The sequence below is a fragment of the Brienomyrus brachyistius genome, chromosome 17, assembly GCF_023856365.1.
Source record: "Brienomyrus brachyistius isolate T26 chromosome 17, BBRACH_0.4, whole genome shotgun sequence".
Taxonomy (NCBI): domain Eukaryota; kingdom Metazoa; phylum Chordata; class Actinopteri; order Osteoglossiformes; family Mormyridae; genus Brienomyrus; species Brienomyrus brachyistius.
The window spans coordinates 11,945,090-11,966,468 of record NC_064549.1 but is presented as its reverse complement, the minus strand read 5'-3'; the positions used below and the strand labels follow the sequence as shown (position 1 = coordinate 11,966,468).

The window sequence follows — 21,379 nt, the reverse complement described above, 5'->3', positions numbered from 1 at the left end:
GCGATTATGCAGTATAACAGTATACCCACCTACCAAAACACCACTTCATTACTGGACAAAAGGTACTCATGCCTAAGCCGTACGCACTTATTACTAAAAGGTTTAATAGAAATATATAGAACTCGATCCACATGTATTTTAAACCGTATTAGCGTTTCATTCACTAGGTCTTTGGGGCATTTTCAGGATGGTATCATGGTGGGAAGATGCGTACATCTACTTTCATGTGCAGCGATTAAAGCAGTGGTTTACATATACACAACAGTCTCGTAAAAGTTTATCCTGTTTAATGAAGCTCCGAACTGGCCTGTTTCTGCATCACATAGTTCATAAACTACTGTGCTCACAGAGACGTGGGAAACGTGACGGCTAATTGGTTGCTCGGCGTTGCCATTACTGAAAAAAGCAGTTTTTATTGTTCGGCTTTCATCCCCGGTCATCTCCCTCTCGGGTAAGACAGCATACCCCGAGACGTGGTCTGCAGACAACGCATACAAGTGGAGAGAATATGGCAGTAAGAAATCGACGTATAAAACGGCTTGTGCTCCTTGATTGACAGGCAGGGCAACCAATGGCACCATTCAGTGTTTCCGCCCTCACACATTCTGGGAGGACAAGAATAATAAATCACATGCACGACATACAAATATTTACAATTTGCAGACTGTGAATTTCCTCAAAAAAATCAGTTATTAAAATAAAAATAAAATTAAACTCAGGTAAACTACTCAAGTAATTTGACTTCCTTATTGGCCGTGGGGGCTTTGGAGCCCGGACAGCAGCGTCAGTCTTTGACAGGCGTTAGCTGCCTTCCGTTGCTGTAGAGGTTAATCACAAAGTCCGCTGCCCCGACTGAGCAACAGTAACTTCCGGCTCTGCAGACCGAGGAAGACTGGCAATGCACAGGATCCGGCGCGACAGCCAGTCTTTCAGGCTGCCCACAGACATTACGGTACACATGGGGGCGCTGTGGCTCTAAGCAAAAGGGTTCCTGAGGGCACCCGATTGGTTGTGGAGGATTCCAGGCCTGCTTGCTCGAGCTCTTCCGGACATTTCCTCACTTCCATCCAATACTGGGGGGAGCGTACATATAAATATATACGTACTTTTAAATAAACATTTATAAAGTACTTTATGTAGGTGTTTTTGCAAACAAATGATGCCTTCTACAAAGACGTTGTTTCCTCTTTGGGGCATGTGATCGCAGGTTCATAAGTATCATCTCGAAACGGCCTCATTAGCCCATATCACACGGAGGTAAGATGCCCGGCGAACAGTGGAGAGAGATCTAACAGCATCTAACCCTGAACAATAAATAAAAGCGACAAGTAAAAACAGTAATGAACACGCATTACTTAGTTTCGTTTTGAAAAAGCACGCAACACTTTGACAGGTCAGTGTGGTTAATGTCTGCATCGCCTGCTTGTTCTGCTCACTTTCTCCCGCCTCTCTGATGTCATGTGTGAGTCCAGCAGCCTGACCCTTGGTACCAGTTCAGGCTTCTCTCTGTCAGTCTTTATCGATCTGCATTATCTTTGGTAATGACTTCCATCCTTCTCCTTTCACCCAGTCCATTAAATAAAATGAAATAGTCTATAATACTTCAAAAAAACATCAAAGTGCTTCAGCTGCTACAGGAGGAAGCAGGGGCTTCCCGCGAAGTGTCCTTGGATTTCCTGTGGTTCTTCAGGTAGAACACTGTGGTCCCTGTCCGGGGAGCTGGCTGGTCCTATTGGGAGGGCGCCCCCCTCTACTCGTACAGCGTCACGGTGCAGTAGCAGAGCGTTGACAGCCGACGCTCCACACTGGCCTTATCTGTCAAACACAAAACACATAAGGTTCTCACTGCTCTGCTAATGGAGCCAATCAGAAATGACCCAAGGTGGGGGGGTTCACTCACATTTGTTGACATTCTCGATGTCCGCAGGGTTCTGTAGGATCTTGGACAGGCCCTCAAGCAACATGGCCGCTCTGTTGTAGCGATATGCTATGTCCTCCGTCTGCTGGAACATCTCATCTAGGGCCGCAGATTGCACCTGGGAGGAGGGTCACACAGGGGAGTCGGACGGAGAGAAGAGTCAGCCCGATCTGATGGAGAGGGGGGGCCATGCAAGAGGTGCCCTGCTAGGCAGCCTGATTGAACTGACCATGTCCACGGCGTGACTGTAGATGAGCTTCTCTGCCGTCACACTGTTGATCTCGTCCACGAAGCGCTGCTTGTCGGCGAAGAAGCGGTTCAGGCGCTCAGTGAGGCGGCGGCACAAGGCGATGCAGCTTTTGTATCGCTCGTTCAGGCTCTTCACAACTGCAGACGCGAGACGTGCGATCAGCGGCCATGTCTAGCTGGGGGGAGGAAAACTGACTGCGGGGACGAGGGCTCACCCTGCTTCACGGCACTGGAAGGGTTCAGCTTCGCCGACTTGATCTGGGCCTTGGCCAGGTGCAGGGACGACGCCAACAGCTGGGCCGCCTTCATGTAGAGGACCAGCTGCTCCACCTGCCTGCAGGGAGCGGCAGGAAGCAGCACCTCAGGTGGGGCTCTTGAGCGAAGTGGGAGGAAGGTGGTGGCTGCTTGTGTCCCGGCCTCGCACACTCACCCCCACTCCTTACTGAGCTGGCTGATCTGGTCCACCACCACGCTGTCTTGCGGCGGGAACAGCGAGCCGCAGGCACCCGTGTCCGGCCCACCGGGCCGCGCTGCCGCGATCTCGAGCACGCAGTCCGTGAACGACAGCATCATGCGCAGGTGCATCAGTGTGTCAGTGTGCTCACGCTGCAGATGGGGACAGCGACGTGTCACCCACATGGCGTCATCCACACGCCCACAGTGAGTGGAAATAAGGGGAGGAGACAGACCGCCGTGTTTGCACTACCCCACCTCCATAAGTGTTTCCTCGGGGAGTTCAGGGGCCTCGAAGGTGATGAAGCCCTCTAAGCTGGGGGGGGACGTGCCGTAGGGGACGTAGCGCAGGCTGCTTGGGGCCGCCTCAGCGCCCCCTGGCGGAGAGCCCCCCAAGGCCATGCTGGGTGGGGAACCCATGTAGACACGGCCACTGGTGGAGCACAGGGAGCCAGCCGAGCTATTGGAGCCAACTGTGAATGGGAAGGAGAGAGGCGGGGCCTGAGGGTGGGGCTTTCCAGATGGGTGGGGCTGTACTGGGGGGCGGGGCATCACATCTCACATGTGGCCACTAGGATCCTCACCTGAGGTGGTGCGTGGCCGGGAGCCCAGGTGGCTACAGGTGGGTGGCGTGATGCTGTTCGGGGGGGAGCCCACCGTGAACAGTACTGTGCGGGGGCTTGCCCCCCCCGGGGGCAACCCACATGTTCCGGCAGGGGCTGGGAGAGGCACGCAGGGGGAGGAGGCGGGTCAACTCACCAGCTCAGCCAAATCAACAAGCTTGCATTTATAAGGCTCCGATATCAAATCATAAAAACATGGAAACTCAGGTCACTGCTTAAGGAACAGGACAAGGGGCGCTCCTGAGTGTGGGGGGGCCTCACCCGTGTCCATTGGCCTCTCTGTGTTCAGGCTGTCTGTGCTGCCCTGGTATGGCTGCCCGTCCAGCGTGATCCTGACAGGCTGCTCTGAGAGACGGCCAGCGCTGACAGACCTGCAAGGTATGCGTCATGCTCAAGGCAAAAAAATCGAGAGGCTATAGGAATGAGGGGGGGGCAGGGAAATGCCTTGGCGTGGGAGGACTACCTGCCAAAGGTGGTCTTGCTGGGCTCTGGGGCCAGCTGTCGGGGGCCCGGGCATGGCGAGCAGTGGTGGGCGTGGCCTGGTGGCGCTCTGCTGGCCGTGGGGCTGTCAGCGATGCCCGGCTGAGAGGCCAGGGCCAACAGGTTACAGGAGGCTTGTGTTTTGGGGATTTTAAAAGGTGCCGACGTCTGGAGGAGTCAGAGGGGAAGATGCATGCATCACTTCTCAATTTTTATACTTTTTAAAATCCCTTGAACTGCTTTTTTCAACATTTTCCACCAGAAAGCTCACATTCACATTAAGACAGCAGGGTTAAGGTACATGTAATACTCACTTTGGTAGGAGAGCCAATGATAGTGGGAAGCGGAGATTTCTGTAGCCAATCAGAGGAGCGGGGGGGAGGAGCCAAGGTGCTTGGTGGGGGAGGTGCCCAGGCTGCCGGGGCGGCAGAGCTGCGTCGAGTGGCTGCTGGGGCAGGCAGTGGCAGTGGGGTACACGGGCTCTGAGAGCTGCTTGTGGAGTTTCTGCTTGCTCTGGTAGACATCAGTCAGGGTGGGGGCACTCTGGAGACGGGGGGCCCATCATGTGAACCTGTGGCATGGGAGAGCCTGTGTGGGGAGATGGAGAGGAGAGACATAAGACAGGAAGATAAATGCATTGCAGAGGACGTTTAATGGTCTGAACGTCTCCGCTCAGTCAGCCAGGCACAACAGCGACGTTTTTCCCTAAACCCGGCCTCTTCACATCACAGCCTGATATTCTGTTTTGCCATTGACTAAAACTCCTACAATGCATAATCAAGACTTCCAAACTCATCACTGGTCAACAGGTGCTAGACACCAAGAGCATCTACAACCGCCGCTACCTCCAGAGGGCCTGCAGGACTGTCTCACACATCTTGGATATGATCAATTCACTCATTGATCATCAGGCCAAAGATAAAGGTGCATACATGCTGGCTCAGCGAGACCCTGAAACCGCTTCTACCCCGGAGCCGTTTCCAGGTTGAACTCCAGATGCCATCACCAGGCCCACCTACTACTGACAGCACATTGCCTCATCCCCCTACCCCCTGCGACACTGTTACTTAACAACATCTATCAGAGAATACCCACATATTCCTATGTTATATTTCTGTACAATATTTTTTTGCTAGTAAGTATATGTGGATGCTTGTACATGTATGTTTGTCATGATTTATTTCATTACAGAGGCAATCCACTTCCACAGTGACAGCCCCAATCTGAGAGACACAGCCACCCATCTCAGTGATTTTTATGGGCCACTAGATGGCGGTGTAGTTTACACACATCACCACCAACATCTTGACATTTTCCAAGAAAGGCCAGAGAGTCCTTGCTGTTACCAGCCAGCTCAACACCAGAGCAATGCGTGTGATCATATGTTTACTGGCCACCTTCTGTTGACTTTAATTGCTGCGTGTGTGTTTTTAACTTTATTTAACATCTGCTGCCATTTGTCATGTTTAATACACTAAATATACTTGATCATACTAAAGATGGCCCGGACTCCCGTCATGGACCTGGGGTCACCCCCAAGTTGGACTCACCTGCTGATGTGCTCCGGCTGTGGCTCTCATCAGCCTGACCTAGCTGCTCAGGGATCGTGCCAACTGTTGGAGGGGGGCGGGGGTGGGGGGGGGGGGGTGGGGGGTAAGGACAGCCACATGCGTGAGGCCCAGCAATTCAGATCTAAATCACTTTATTGTGACAAATTATAATTTAATTCTTGTGTGCGACAGTGGGTTGCTGAGAGGGCTGGGGGCACTTACCCAGGGGTGAGGGTGAATAGGGCCGCGAGCAGCCCACAGACAGGCGACGGCCTACAGCCTGTGCCACATCGCCGGGGCTGGGAGAGGCCACAGCTGCAGCCAGCTTGGGGAAGCCCAGGGGGCTGGTGTTTGAGCGGCGCACAGTACCGGCCCTGTGGATGGAAACGCACACAGTTATCAATCACGGCCGGCGAGGACTGAATGCTAGGTTTGTTTGGATGGATTATTTGTGCCTGTGAAAACCAGGTTAACTCCTCAAAGAATGGTGGTTTAAAAAAAAAAAAAAAATCAAATTTTCACAAGAGACCCCATCTATCCATAGAGTGCCGCTGAGCACTGGCCAGAAGGTGGCGCCGCAGCAGCCCGTCTGCTCAGGCTGGGCCACATTCTGTAAGTGCTGGGAGTGCGAGGGAGGCACCAGCTGTGTGACTCCGCGGTCCAACGGCAGAACCCAATTTCAGGAAAATATCCGACTTTTAAAATCCACACCCAAAACGTCCACCCAAAATGACTATACATTCTTAAACCGCGTCTGCTTCTCTATGTTAATGGGATCGTTTTGTTTATAGCGATTTCAGCTTGTTTACTGTATCGTGTCACATAGTAGTTGAAGTTGGAGGTAAAGGCAGAGGTTTCTTATAGCAAATGTCGCTGACTGGATAGTGGTTACAGGGTTAGCGACGTGTGCTTAGCTATCAGCATAATCCCGGCTGACCACAGATAGCTCTGATCACCCTATGCAGGCCTGACCTCTTCTCTCACACACACACACACACACACACACACACACACACACACACACACACACACACACACACACACACACACACACAGTATCCACCTGCCAAAGCTATTGAGAAGACTCACCTGGGGGAGCCGTACTGGGTGCTGGTGGGGCTGCTTGACAGATTCTGTTTGATGCGCTGGTAGTTGCGCACCTGGGTGGGCACCGGGATGGGTGTGGTCTCCACACGGGGGGACACAGCGGGCGTCTGTCCGGGGGCTGGCTGCGGCAGCCTGGACAGGAGAATGGGGAAGCCCAAGAGGTCAACATCCTGCTGGTAGACCTGAACCATTACCTGAGGAGAAGCTAGGTCTCAGCCAGGAAAAGCCTGCTGCCCGTTTTAAGGGACACTAACGCTAATGCTAACGCTGCTCATGAAGTCGAGCAGCTCAGCAGATAACAGCCAACGGTCTCCGTCTTCTTTGTTTTGGTTCCAGGCGGTAACTGAAAACCGACACTGCCAGAGGGCTGGCTTGTCACATTGCACTGAGGTGGGGCTTGTATGCAAATCAGCAGGGCTTGGCCAATCACAGAAAGTGGGAGGGCATCAGGGGGCAAGACCAGCACAGAACAACAGTCTGTGCTCAGCAAATGACGTTTACTTCCTCATTCAGGTCTGCTAACAAAAACACACCACTGCTCCTTTTACCACCCTGTTTTCTATCCCCCCTCCCTTCACCAGAACACGATGTTTTAGGGCAAAAGTCACATTGGTGATCCATAGGACAGCTGAGGCATGACTGGATGCTGGTGGGGGAGCAGTGTTATGTAATAAAGTTGGGGCCAGAAGGGGGAGAAAAAGCAAACAGGACACGTGACAGAAGCTGAGCAGCGTGCTTCTGTTTGACCATCACGCTTGTTTGTGCTGTGCTGCTTGCTGGTCTGCTGGGACACCGCGAGCAGCAGGGAAACACCGCGGTAATGGAGCTCTGCTTCTGCGAGGTCTGAGGCTCTGCTTTTATATTCTCTGCTCTGGAGGAGCATGGAAGTCAGTAAATATATTGTATCCAGAATGTTACCACCGTTAATTTGCACTGTATGCTGTCTTGTCTTGTCAATCTGTACTGTTATGCTGTCCTGTCTGCACTTATGATGTCGTTCTGTTTTGTCCTGCTCTGTGTTGCTCCATGGTCCTGGAGGCACGTTCTCATTTCTCTATATACTTTGTGTATGGTTGAAATGACAATAAAACCTACTTGACTTGACTAAATAGTGAATAGCCAGTGGGCCAGCTGTTCATACACAAAAGACGACCGTATGAAGTTGGGTCAATGAGCCAGAAAGCGCTGGGAAACACGCCGTGAGACCAGGACATGACAGCTCCCTACCACAGTTATAGCACAGGCGCTCTCACAGCTAAGCAACACAGGCACCCTATGGCTGTGCTATATGTAAATGTGCAGCACCTGTCAGGCCCGTAAAAGAATGAATAGCAGAGAGGGAGGGGCGTGTGTATGGCCAGCACGGGACAGCACACCTGACTGTCCGTAGACTTTGATACTCACCCCCCACACAGGAGAAACTCACTGGAAGGCCGACGGCCGGTTGCCCCCATTGGCATGTCACCTGGGTGGGGGGGGCAGAGTGCAGAGGGTTCAGAGATGGGCAAAGGGGCATACTGATTCACATCATTGTGGGTGTGTGGGGCACATGGGAGAGACTCAACGCCCCCCCCAAAACCCCCCCACGGCGGGCGACTCACAGGACTGCTCGGCGCAGAGGTGAGGAACCAGCACAAAGTCGTCGGTGTCGCTGGAGTTCTTGCTACTGGTGCTACCGCCCGAGTCTTTGGATAGGTGTAGGTAGCTGGGGGGGCCGAGGGGGGGCGAGGACAGAACGTCTTCGGGCAGCGTCTGCATGTCCGGCAGGGACTAGGGTGCGGAAGCGGAGGCTGTGAATTTCACAGTTGCCGGATGGGTCGGCGGACTCGTTGGGAAACCCGTGGAGGTCCAGGACTCACCGGGGGAGAGACGTAGCGGCAGGACGGGGAGCTGCTATAGGAGCTGTCCGACGCAGAACCAGGGCAGCTGGGCACAGGCACCGGGCAGGCTGGGGCACATGCGTGGGGTGGGGGGGGATCGTCAGCACCGGGACGTTGTCAGACGAACATGGCTCACACACTCCGGGCCATCAGCACCTTACCATCATACTTACACTTCTTCATGGTGGATGTCGGTTCCAGGAAAGGGTGGCTGAAGAAGGTGTCTGGGGAAGAGGAACGGGAGTGGCGTCATGACTGGGGGCAGACAGTGCGGGGGGGGGGGGGGGGGGCTGCACGGGGCTCCACTACAAACAACCGTCAGCCACGACCCACCGAAATCCATGCGATCCTTCTGATTCCTCTGCAGCAGGCCGAGCAGAAGGTCCTCCAGGTGCGGTGACGTCTCCCGCGGGATACTGGGAAGGACAGAGGTGAGCCTGAGACGAGTGCGATCGAAACCGCAGCTGTCAGTGTTCCCCCCCATTCAGATTACAGTTTCACTGTGCCACCACAGATGGCAGTCACTATTAACGGGAGCCAGGGTGTGACCTACTTGGGGATCAGGGTTTTGTTTTTCTCATAGAACATCCGCAGGTCCTGGGGGCTGTTGGCCTGCACAGAAACGGCGGGGGGGTGGGCGTGAGAGGGGAACTGATGGAAACATAATGATGATGTCGTGTCCTCAGTACGGCCGCCTCACCTGGAAGGGGGGCTTGCCCACCAGGCACTGGTATATCACTGTGCCGATGCTCCACAGGTCTGCCTTGGCATCGTAATTCTGTGACATGATCACTTCGGGAGCCTGTTTGGGGGGGGGGGGGGGGAGAAAAGAGATATATTAGAAGAGTGGGGGCCTCCTGCAGGGGGGCAGGAGGTGCTGGTGATCCCACACTCACCATGTACATGGGGGAGCCGCACAGCGTAGCTGCCATCATGTTGCTCTGCAGGTAGCGGGCGAAACCAAAGTCGGCTGGTGGGGGGGATGACAAAGGCAGAGTCAGTGATGAGGGCAGGGGAGCAAGGGGGCAGACACAGTGCCTGGGGGGGTTGGGGGGGACAAGTCAATACTCACAATGTGGGGACAGGTAGGGGAGAGGTTAGCCTGACTAGAGAGATCAGCACTGCAGTCGACAGACTCACCCAATCTTTACGCGGATGCCGTTCAGGCTGGACTTTCTGCGGCCCACGTAGGACAGCAGGATGTTCTGTGGCTTGAGGTCGCGGTGAATGATGCCCTTGCTATTGAGGACCCTCATGGCGGCAGCGATCTGCTGCAAGAACACACGCAGGGTGTCTTCCCGCAGGGTGCCCTTGGCTGTGGAGGCAATGAGGCCATCAGCACTTTCAAGAAGCAGGTCCCACCATCCTCACTACCCAGAAGACACTGCTCTCTCCCTAAGCTGCTGGACAGAATTCATTAGCAACCCAGAACAACTCACAGGTCAGTCTGAGTTTTACACAAATACCAACAGGCTATCCCAGATTAGACAAATTTCATCTGCCACCTCACAACAGCCTCAAAAAACTCCTTTTGTTTTTCCCCGAAATCCCAGTCACTGTTACAAGGAGAGTAAACTGCCGAGAGTGAGGGAAGAATGGAGCAGGGAACTCGACAGGCGGGGGCAGTGCAGCATCAGCAGTTATGTGGACGTCATACTGTTCTGTAATGGTGAAGGGAGAGCTGAGTCAGAAGATGAACTATTGATTTACTGGTCAATCTACGTTCCTAACCTCTGGGCGGATTGGTGGCTCTGAGGCTAGGGATCAGAAGGTTGCTGGTTTGAATCCTATGAATGCCACGAGTGATCGTACTTCATTAGGTCCTTGGGCAAGGCCCTTAACCTGCAATTGCTTCATCCGGGGTATGACGTTATTCTACATCCAGCTCTGTAAGGAGGGTCCTTCAACTTACAGAGAACATTTGGGGGGTTGGTGGCACTCCAGCCACCAGAAAACCTCACAAAAAAACTTGCTGAGGTATCACCCACTGCATGGCTGCACTCAGGTTCTCATCCCTGATATGGTTTGTTGTGTGGTGCTGCAATGCGTAATGAGCATGCGCTCCTTACCTCGACGTTCCTACCCTCACCTATGGTCATGAGCTTTGAGTAGTAACCAAAAGAATGAGATTGGATACAAGAAGTAGAAATGAGAGTTTCTGGGCTCAGGGTAAGGAGCTCAGACGTTTCAAAAGTAGAGCCGTTCCTCCTCTGCATCAAAAGGAGCCAGTAGAGGTGCTGTAGGCATAGATCTAAGATGCCTCCCTGGGGAGGTGTTTTGGACATGTCCAACCGGAGGAGAGCCAGAGGCAGACCCAAGACACCTTGTTATTCCCCCAGAGACCCACAAGGAGGTGGCTGGGGAGAGGGAGGCCAGGGTATCCTTACTACCTGGCCCTGGATAAGCGGCAAAAAATGGATGGATGCTGGACAGATGGATGCAGTAAATTGCCAAATAGGGATGAAACTGAGACTAAGCTCTGGTTCCTCAATGTGGTTAAACCAGAGATTAATCCGTTGAGCTGATAAGGGGATCCTTGTGTCGGTGAGAGTCGTGAATGATGAGTACCTCCTGCTTCTGCGTGTGTGGCACACGGTACCACCCAGCCCCCCCCCCCAGTACCACCCACCAATGCTTCACAGATCTGCCATGGAACTATGGTTCTGGGAGTATACCATGTCCAATAGGGGTTTGCAGGCAGTTCCATGTCAGATAGCAGGAGTTGTTCCAAACAGTGCCATGACAGATGAAGGGGGAGGGTGGGGGGGTACCGTGCCGGACAGATGGACACCCCTCCCATCTGCTATGGTGGCGTAATGCGAATACAGACGCACTGCACAGCCTTCCCACATGGTGTCTCACCTGCATACCCGCATGGAAATGCAGTCCAGGGACAGTCCATTCAATCCCTTATATCACCATCAGTCAGACTGTTCAAATATGTCCCAAGCCATTATCTTTAGTAAAATACTCCCTCCCAGCACCCACCCATCCATCCTCTAACCACTTATACCATTTATAAATGATTAAGATCAAGTACTAAGACATACAGTGTGAATTAAATGAATTATGGGTGCAGCTGTAAATCAGCAGTGTAACAGAACCGTCAATCACAGGGTGACCAGAGATCTCAGGCTAAAACAAAAGCAAAAATTTCTGCAAGAACATGACTCCGTTACAAAGAGTTGTCATTAAAGACATCACTTCTCTTCCAGGAAAATAAATGGTCTTGTAGTGTAGTGGAGATGTCATGAAAGACTCCCAAGGTGTAGTGCTAGTCTTATAGTGGACATACTAAAGTCCTCTCAGCCAAAAGAATAGCCTAAATTTATGAGAAACCCATACATAAATATATCTGTCGTCCAAGCGACTAGAGGCAGGAAAGTGCCGGGGAAAAGGCAGGGCTGCGGCTAGTTTGTCATTATTTGGAACACGCTCACTGATGTGAATTTTGCTGTGGATAATTCAAGTCCTCCATCAGCTCACTGCATAGCACATTACACCCACATGTGGGGAGGCCGGCTGACAGCATGCGCTCACCTTGCAGATAGTCTGCCAGGTCCCCTCCATTGCAGAACTGTGGGGAGGAGAAGGACACAGAATAAGCTGAGGATTATAACAATGTCACACTACAGACAATCCCCCCCCCCCCCACAAGCCCAACAAAGCTGGGATAACGAGAAGCTTGTCAATGAATCTAATGTCACAGTGGTATGTTGCGGCTGTTAGCTTCCATTATGGTTTAGGGGTGTGTGTTTGTGTGTGTGTCGGGGGGGGGGAGCGGCACAGGTTGTGTCATCCTGGCAATCACACTCCCATGTATGCTGATGACTCCCCACTCTGACAGCCAATCACAGGCCACAGGAAACTCATCGATGGGGGGCAGGACTCCATGCATTCTCCGAGTGTCCTAATCCCTCCCCCAGCTGCGGGGGTTCAGACCATAAACATAGGGATAATGGCAACGCTTAACAGGAATAATCCATTTATATGGCAGCTGTGGTTGCAAGGCAGAGATCAGCCTTTATGGAGATTGGGGGGTAGCAGCGCCTCACACACTGAGACACCCAACAGCAGCATTATTACACTCCAAAACAGTAGCGCTGGGACACGTGTCTGTATTCCAGCCGCATGGTGTGACAATGTCACCGCCTGTATATAATAATAAACAGAAAGATGAGCCAGCAGGACACTGGAAGGCCGGCCTCCAGGCCAACAGGCTGCCTGCTGTGTGACCCACGACTGGAATCTCCCGTTTCAAACAGCAGTTGCACACGACTGGTGTTGGGGTAGCTCAGACAGAGGGATGGTGAAACAGTGGCCTCGTTGACCCCCCCCCCCCCCCCCCACAGGCTCAGGAGGCCCACACAGGTGGGCGGCAACGTCAATGTCCCCTTTATCCCAGCTCTCACGCTCGGTTACGCCAGAAGAGACGTGCCAGGAGAGGCCGCCTCCTGTGGGAATAAAAGGCCACCCTCACCGTCCCCACCACGGAACTGGGCCCTGAACCGGCACAACGCACTTTGGTGCCGTTTGAAAACAGGTTCCCCTCTCAGAGTGAGGACAGGGTCAGTCACCCAAATATAGGTTCAAAAACAGCGCTTTGAGATTATTCCAGGGAACCGGCTTCTACGAAAGGCTATTTTTAGCCCAGCCCTCAGAGAGGTTTGTCTGCCTGACGGCATTCCTGCATTGAGCAACATGGGGCCCAGCTGAGTGTCATATGGCTGCCCGCCATGGTCAGGTGACCACATGAAAACACACACCAGTGGCAGAGTCATCACACACTAGTACAAAACAGGAGCCGGGACAAATACACACACACACCCACCCACCCCCCAGGCCTGTCGTCTTACCTCCATGACAAGGAACACAGAGTTTGGCGTTTCCTGGAAGAGAAGTGAGATTGTTAGGGTTAATGACATCGATGCACATATGCACACACTATACTGTATACACACTGTTCACAAGCTTCCGGAAAGACGCACGAGATGTCCTTTAGATGCAGTCAGGATGCACTGACCGTCCGGGCAGAGATCACAAGATGCTGGCAAGGAATCATTTTAAATTCTTCACATTGTTTTGAAGTATATGTTACTGTCAGCTTTCAAAACCCATCAGGGTGATTCGGCGGCGAGTCCAGAGAATCACAGATAAACAGAGACGCAAATCTCCACACAGAGGTATCACAGGAAAGAGGGTAATGGGGGAGAAAAGAAATCAGGCAGTTTGAAAGCCTTTCACTTGGTCAGGGAGCATCATGAGGCACATGTGGTAATTTCCTTAGCCAAAGCACCATCACATGCCAGCAGTAGCACGCTCACAGTGCATGCTGCCCCCATTGGACTGGGGGAAGTTCCCTGCTCTTCAAAGTCTTTCATTATCGCGATTAAAATGCATTTAACCATCTTAGGTGAGACTCCATATGAAATCACCTTCCACCCTTAACACAAGGTCTCAGAACTGGCAGTGTACATAGTGTCCATTTAGCGACGCAGACATTAAGACAGCATGTACTTTTCCACAAAAGCAGCTGACATGAACGATACCGTAAATGGGAACGTGGCATTGTTTACTTCCCCACTGCAATGCACTGGCAGGCAGCGTTTCATGGCACTGAAAACATTTCGCAATTCCTGAGTCACCAGTCCATGTCAGTAACTCTAGCTGGTGTTTGTAGATTTCCTTAGAGAGGTACAGACAGAGCACGCAGAGGCCCGGAAACTGGGAGCTGAGGAAGGCCCAGGGTCACCCATCACAAGCAGAGCATCTTCCGGCAGCCTTCTGCACAACACCAGCCAAACAATCCCTATCTCATGCATGAACAATGGCTTACGTTGAGAATTGAGTATGAATTTAGTTAATGACTGATGGGGATAATGAGCCTAAAAGTCTAAAAAACTCCCCCCCCCCCCAATCACACAAAGTCTCCCAGGGTCACAAGCTCACAGATATATGTTCTACGATCACAGTTATCTGTACTCTGTTATTGTAGCGCAAGCTAAAACCCTGGGTTCCTTTAAATCAGAGCTGGATAAGATTTGAACAACTCATCTATTAGTTAAGTTCTCCCCAAACAAGCTTGAAAGGCTGAATGGCCTCCTTTCGTTTGTAAATGTCTTATGTTCTTATATGCATCAGTGCAGCAGGGAAGGTTGTCTAACACTAACAGGGAAGTGTGTCTAACACTAAAACCACCTGCGTCTTTTCTAACCTCCTTTAACCACTAGCAGCGAGGAGCTTCGGCATATCACAGCTTCTGTTGTTGTTTGCTAACGGGCCTAACAGTAGCATACCGCTCAGCCATCAAGAAAACAATGGGACAGTCAGTAAGCCTCACGGCAGCAGTTACTGTCACCCCAAAAAAGCCGTAAAACCCATAATAGTTGTGTTCATGTCATGTCTTTGTGCTCACTGATTTAAGTACTGGTTTCGATACATTAATCTTGTGAAATTAATCTTGATCCCACAAATGTAATAAAATAAGCGTCTCGCCTTACCATAAAATCCCAAAAGTATTGAGCAGTTTAATCGCTATTACAGTGGGGTGTGGGTGGTCTTATTTCAAAAACGTAATTTAAGTGTTTCACCCGAGTTGATCTGTGCAAGATATAAAAGTACTTCATACAGTTGTTAAAAAATAGAAACTTTGGTGAACATGGAATTGTCAATAAACTGTCTTTTTATCCAGCATTTGAAAACTTTTAAGCTCTACGATTTCAGGACGGAGTAGTGACTGTTAGGAACATTGGGGCTTTTTGGTTGAGGGTGTTAGATTTGCTGGTGTTATTAACACTAATGGTGCACTAGTGCAAACAAAAGGGCTGCATATACCGAAGTACGTCTTGCTTGGCGGTTAAAGGAGTCTGACGTTCACTGGCGTGGGAAACAGGCGGTTCTAGTGTTAAACCCTTTCCACACATATAAAGTAGAGCACTGTGGGAAGGGGGGGGGGAGAGAATTTCGACGTATCTTCTCTTCTGTCTCTCTGGAGATTTATGACAATGTCAGGGGGTGTGATGAAATCAAACCACTGGAACTCAGCAACCCAAGAGTGACCCGGCTTCTAGGAAAGGCAGGCCTCATTAGGGGCCCTCTGTCCCCCTCTCAATACGCCTCCTCCCACACTCAGCGCTCTCGTTCAGGCTCCACCTCGCCCCACTCGTCCTGGGATGAAAGTAAATTCTGAGAAAAACAGAGCCCCTCTACTGGAACAGCGTGTTCCACTGCAGGAAACTCAGCTTTTGTTCTACTGAAACTGATAGACGAGTGGATGGCTGCAGGCAGACTAACCCACCCCTTCACTGCCATTGGCTGCTGGCCTCGCTTCCCCCTACTCTGCCTCTGCTTCTCATTGGCTCATGCGAGGTGTAAACAAACCGGAGCTCATGCCTCTCCCTACAGGCCCAGCATGCTCTGTGCTTCAGACATCTTAATGGCGTTTTATTTCTCAGGATAACTGCACTGGGATTTAAATAGGTCTGCATGACGCTGACACTCCTCCAGGCTGCAGGAGCACCCAGTCATTACAGTCAACCCCCGCACTGCCAGCAGCTCCATGAGGAGCTGCAATTACAGTGTCGACGAGGCCTTGTCTGCATGGGTCCCATTAAGCAGCCAGCCCCTGCCTGCAAGAAGAAACTGTCGGGGCCACGCTTAGGCCTCAGCGGCAGGAAGAGCCCGAAATAGACACGGGCCGACGACAGGCTTTCAGAAAGACCCCGCCACACTCCTCACACACCACACTCATGGCTTCCTCAGAGAAGGAAAGCTTGAAACATGGATGGATCCTGGTGATTTTGTTTTCATATGGCTCAAGAGCACCCCCTAGGCCGCCTGTCCTTTAGTGAGCAGCTGACAGAGACCATCTTTCCTTTCTCTAATTGGGCTCGGGAACGTGGGGCGGGGTTGTGTAATGAAGCGAGTGGGCCCCATCACCATCTGTGCGACACAGGGAGGACTGGGGGGAAAAAGGTCAGCTGTCCACAGGGGGCGCTGCAGGTGCTCTCCACACCTGCTGGGCCCGCAACTACACAGGTACCATCTGTGACCCACAAAGCCACAGTGTACATCCCACTACTGTGCTGCCAGACGACTTTGCTCCACCGGGAGGCACCAACGCCCGCCCCCAAATCAGATCAAGAAAACGTGCCCCAAAGGAACACAAGCACTATAAGGGCCACCTGCAGGCAGCTGGTGCACGTCCTAGTGGTCTGTACACCACTGGGCACTGCAGAGGGCGTAGCTGCCCTTGCTGCCCCACATGGTGGAACCACCCTGGAAGGAGGCACAGGTATGGGTGCAGTAATCACAGGGGGGGCAGGGAAGGGGCTCACAGGGCAGCGTCATTTACTCCATTTCAGATTGGAGTGTGCACAGTAATTACAGCAGGACCAGCATTATCAGAAAAATCTGCAGCACAACATTAAATACCATAAGTGAAATGGTTACCCAAAGCTATTTACAATTATCCCCATTTATACAACTGCAATGTCAGCTTCATTGCATCACCCAGAATGCCATGTGGTGCTCAATAAGGTTCGGCCTCCGTTCACGGTTGAAGGGGTCACTGTTGGTCACCCATCAAATAAAACAGGAACACTGTTACTCCAGGAGATACACAATAATCTCAGGAGATTACCTGCACATCGTAGAGAGCGACGATGTTCTCATGCTGAAGTTCCTAAAAGGAGAAACAAATGTTACTAGTGAAACCCCCAATGCAGTATTTCTGTGGTCCAAAATGAAAATATTCAGCTCTCTGGCTCAGTTAAATTTACCTTTAGAATTTTAATCTCCTTGCCCAGCAGGATCTGAGACTTTGACAGATTTTTCTTGTTAATGCTCTTGATTGCCACCTCCCAGTCAGTCTTCTGCATTGGAGGATGGGAGGGGGGAGGCAGGACAGAATAATTAATGGACTGGCAGATAAGCAAGACGGAAGCACACTGGCTTTATGACGTGGATAAACTCAGGAGCCACAATGTCACCAAAGCAATGACCAGACAGTGACCTGCCCATCTCTTTCTACCTTGGGGCAATTTCCATCACAATACACAAAAGTACAAGACTGAAGAAATGGAAGTACCAGTGTCCCACGGCGACAGGGCACTGTGTCACTGGCAAAGTGTGACTGTGCCAGTCGACACGCCCCATTCAGCGACAGACGCACCACACACGCCACCTATAATCCCACACTCAGCAAAACAGAAACATCACGTCATACCACATAGACACTAATTCTGCACACCATCTAATCACGCCATTCAGTGAGGCTTGACGCTTGCCCACATGACAGATGGGCATTAGCAAGCTTCGGTTTGGCTTTAACATATGAGCAGAAATGCTCCGCAAAATGCAGGCTGGCACCTTGGGAAAGGTGAGAGCTGCGGTTATGAATGATGGGTGGGGGCAGGGCGACACGCCCTCCATTCATATAACACACGCCAATGCCATGGCGCCGTAAGGCTACACTACGGCTTAAAGGACACGTACAGACAAGGAGAGGATTAAAAGGCAGACAACACTGCTCCAGAGGTGCGCGAGAGCTCTGACTATGGCTACCAGGGAGCGCGCCCCATCATCCGAGGTGGAAATAATCCCGCTAATAAACGGATCGCAGATGCAGGGGTTTATAAATACCCCGCATCACATGCTGGCCATGTTTTTTTCCGAGAGGAGGCCAATGACACACGCGTCAGTGTCGATAGCCGCTTCCGCCCGTCGGCTTATTCATAGAAACACTCGTGGCGAGCCTTATTATTAGGCACCCAGACGTTCACTACCAACGGCACAGACGTTACAGATAGCCCTGTAGAGCTTCAATATGTCAGCTTCTCTGCACATCCACAGCGATGCATCTGTACACAGCTTTGCACGACGGGCCGCACTATGGGTGCTGTGCACCTGTGCTATAAATATCCAACACACCTACGAGAAAAACGGCGAATTGCAACATAATGAAATAGACGGCAAAATAAAAAGCGTAGCATGAAATAACCGTGCAGAGCAAAACAGTGATGAGAGGCCCCTGTAACAGGAGCCATGAAGGATGCCGATGAGTCCACTAAACGGCCCCGGTCAGATCTTTATGAATGAACGGGTGGCGTTCGGGGTCATATCAATGAATCTCACGGGCTGCTGTGTTTCTTGACAGAGATCGCTTGGTCTTACACCGGTCCGATCTAAATGAAGCATGCAAAGGGGATACTCACCTTCCTGTGGCGCCCCTTGAACACCACGGCAAAAGCTCCGTGACCAACCAGGTCCTTTCGGCTGTATTCAAAGTCCCCGACTGCCTCCATGTCCGGCGGCGCAGTCCGATGTGTTGATATGAAATGTTTTCAATATGTAGCCAGAATGTGTTGTAGCCGTGAAGCGAACATCACTGACAAAAGCTGAAATGCCTTTACGATGCAGCTACCTTCAGCAACGCGTCAACTCAGTTAGTGCCATTTTAACTCCACCGTGCTAAATGAGGACATCAGTCAAGACTTGTTTTATTCGGGCCAAAAATGCACAAAAATCTCAATACGAATTCACTTTGCTCGCATGCTGGGAGCTGACGGGGCCATCCCATCACATCCATGAAGCCGGTTCCGAACAGTTTATTCCTTTTTGTTTGGATCCGAGTGTCACTGTAGCCGTATTAAGACCTGCAAGATGCATACGACCACTACGCATGGCCGCTATTGGCACCAGGAGAAAGACGCGCCAGCTGTCATTTTCCCCTGACCCACATCGGCGACTTGGTTTGCTGCTTAGTCGCCCACGTCGAGCCCAAAATGCAAAAGGCACTTCGAATAGATACGTCGGGGCTACATGGTGCCGTCGGCAGCGAAGTAGACGCGCGGATCAGTGCCCGCGGCCTGGTGACAGCGGTCCGCCACCAAGAACGCGCTCATAATTACCCCGGCACTTCAACCCGTAAGGCTTCCGAGGAGATACAAGTTGACCCAAAAATACAAAAACTAAAAAGAGACGGTGTCCTTCGCTCGCTACTACCTCTGGCCGTGCGCGACTAATGTCGACCTAATTAGCTGTGTCATTTGAGGGCAGTTGCAGGACAGACAGCGAGCAGACCCGCCGTGACAACGAGAGACCGCATTCAGCAGCCCGACCATCCCTGTCCACAACGAGGCTTCTATATCGCATAGTCTGGGTTTCTTCGTGACCGCCGCCACACAAGCACCACTACACAACACCGGTTCCGAACAGGCTCATATCTTCACAGACTCATAGGACATGTATGCTCTTCTCGGCGATTAGCCGGCTAACCGAAACACTCGTAACATGGGTTTCCTTTGGAGGGACGGGCGTATGCTCCTTTGTGGGTATAGTACACCAACAAATAGCCTTTTGCTAAATGTCACGGTGTTTGTACAAACCGTCCTAGTAACATACTCAAACCCACTCGCCGGCCCACACAATAGCTATCAACTTGTTCAGCCTGCGTAGTAGAATATATATCGCCGCGGCACGCCACGTTTCTTCGTCCGCCACAAAAGTTAGTCCGAGTAGCCAATGAACTACTATATCATAATTTTTATTTTATCGACACAGATCAGTAATAGCTGAATGAATGATGTAACAGATTACTTAGTTATACGTCGGCGCTGAAATTTCAGGTGACTTATCTTTGCACAGGGTTTTAAATAACGACAAAAGAAAGTGAGTGGTATTCTTGAAACATTACGTAATGGCTTTTGACTGAGCACCCCTTAATAGATGAGTGAGGTTACGGAAAACAACTTGCGTATCTTTTCCGTGAACGTTTATGTTTAATGACTCGGTGTAATTTCGTCTTGTTTACTGACGTGAACTTGTGTAATTTTAGTGAGGCCATATGTCCTGTTTTCTTTCAAAAACGTTAATGAGCTCTTATAAACCCGGCTACACCCATACACGCGATTTAATTTCACTTCAGAATCTTCTATACAAAATAGCAGCTAATTATTAAATATAATGCATTGTGACAATTAAAATATTCGGCCACCAACATCTTATCTTGGACACGGTCAGCACTGGGCAGAAGGATAACTAGAGAAAACGTGTATTCGACACAGGCAGAGCCCAGGCATGGAGGAATGGATCACTACCCTACCTCACATGTACATGTTTAAAAATATAATTGTATATGAACGAACGTTTTATTCGTATTATACGCGCAATGTAAAAAAAAAAAAAAAACATTATGCTCGATGTGGATAATTTGGAGTGTGTGACAAACCCTAACACATTTTTTTTTTAATTCAGACCATTCACCATGCCTGAAGAAGGCTCTCGAGATACCACATGACTCTAGTCATCCACCCTACAAGCTTTTATCAGATTACCGTCTAGAAGGCATAGAGTCACGGACTACCAGGCTCCGCATGGTTTTTACACACAGTCCATTAGACTACTCCACCCCAGTACTGTATATTATTTCCAGTCATTGTTGCTAGTCTACTTGTCACTATTATATTTGCACTAAATACTGCGTCTGTAACACATACTATTGCACTTGTCATTTTATTACATTGATAGCCAGCTGGTCTTTTTTTTTTACTGTTTTTACAAGATCTGCTTTATTTAATCCTGGGTTATTCCCTTACTCATTTTACTTATTTTTTTTACTAGTTTTTCTTCTCCCCATCTCCCCAATTACATATCCATGTTTTGTATTATGATTGTATGTGCAATTATTTGAACCTCACCACAAGCATTTCCTTGCACGGATGTCGCTTCCATACACTGCATATGATAAATAAAGACTGTGACTTTTAATTTTGATCAAACAAATTAATTTGCCTTTTGCGCAGATAGATAATTGCTGAAATAGTTAAGTACCTTGACGAGGGAACGAGAGTAAGATTTAAGCCTATGCTACCTTTTCAGAGCTTAACTTTTATCAAAACATTGGCTGGTTCAAAAATCTTATATTAAATCCGTCAGTAAAACACTACAACACCCCACGAACAACACACAGCTATTCAAAATTTAAATTCGGAAAATTTGCGCCCTCTGGTGGTGGTTAATGTTACGGATTTTGTCGCCGCTAAATCCAGAGAAATTGAAGAATTCTGCTGAGCTGTGTATTACTGTGTTGTACATAGTTATTTGACTTTTTATAGATTA

The 21,379-nt window shown here is 50.6% G+C and overlaps 1 protein-coding gene across 1 annotated transcript; it reads right to left on the bottom strand.

Annotated features, from left to right (window-relative positions):
• Nucleotides 1-272: 272 nt before the first annotated feature.
• Nucleotides 273-19,711, bottom strand: ulk2 (unc-51 like autophagy activating kinase 2). The gene is given in 29 exon segments (XM_048980840.1): nt 273-1,815; nt 1,901-2,036; nt 2,148-2,305; nt 2,383-2,501; nt 2,598-2,773; nt 2,879-3,093; nt 3,205-3,339; nt 3,505-3,614; nt 3,707-3,891; nt 4,038-4,100; nt 4,102-4,278; nt 4,280-4,311; nt 5,274-5,336; nt 5,496-5,647; nt 6,363-6,512; nt 7,785-7,845; nt 7,982-8,150; nt 8,240-8,328; nt 8,434-8,484; nt 8,594-8,676; nt 8,814-8,872; nt 8,961-9,062; nt 9,157-9,231; nt 9,403-9,575; nt 11,801-11,837; nt 13,117-13,149; nt 16,902-16,943; nt 17,041-17,133; nt 18,475-19,711. Coding segments are annotated over 29 exon segments (3,093 nt in total). The 5' UTR covers nt 18,565-19,711; the 3' UTR covers nt 273-1,750.
• Nucleotides 19,712-21,379: the final 1,668 nt, after the last annotated feature.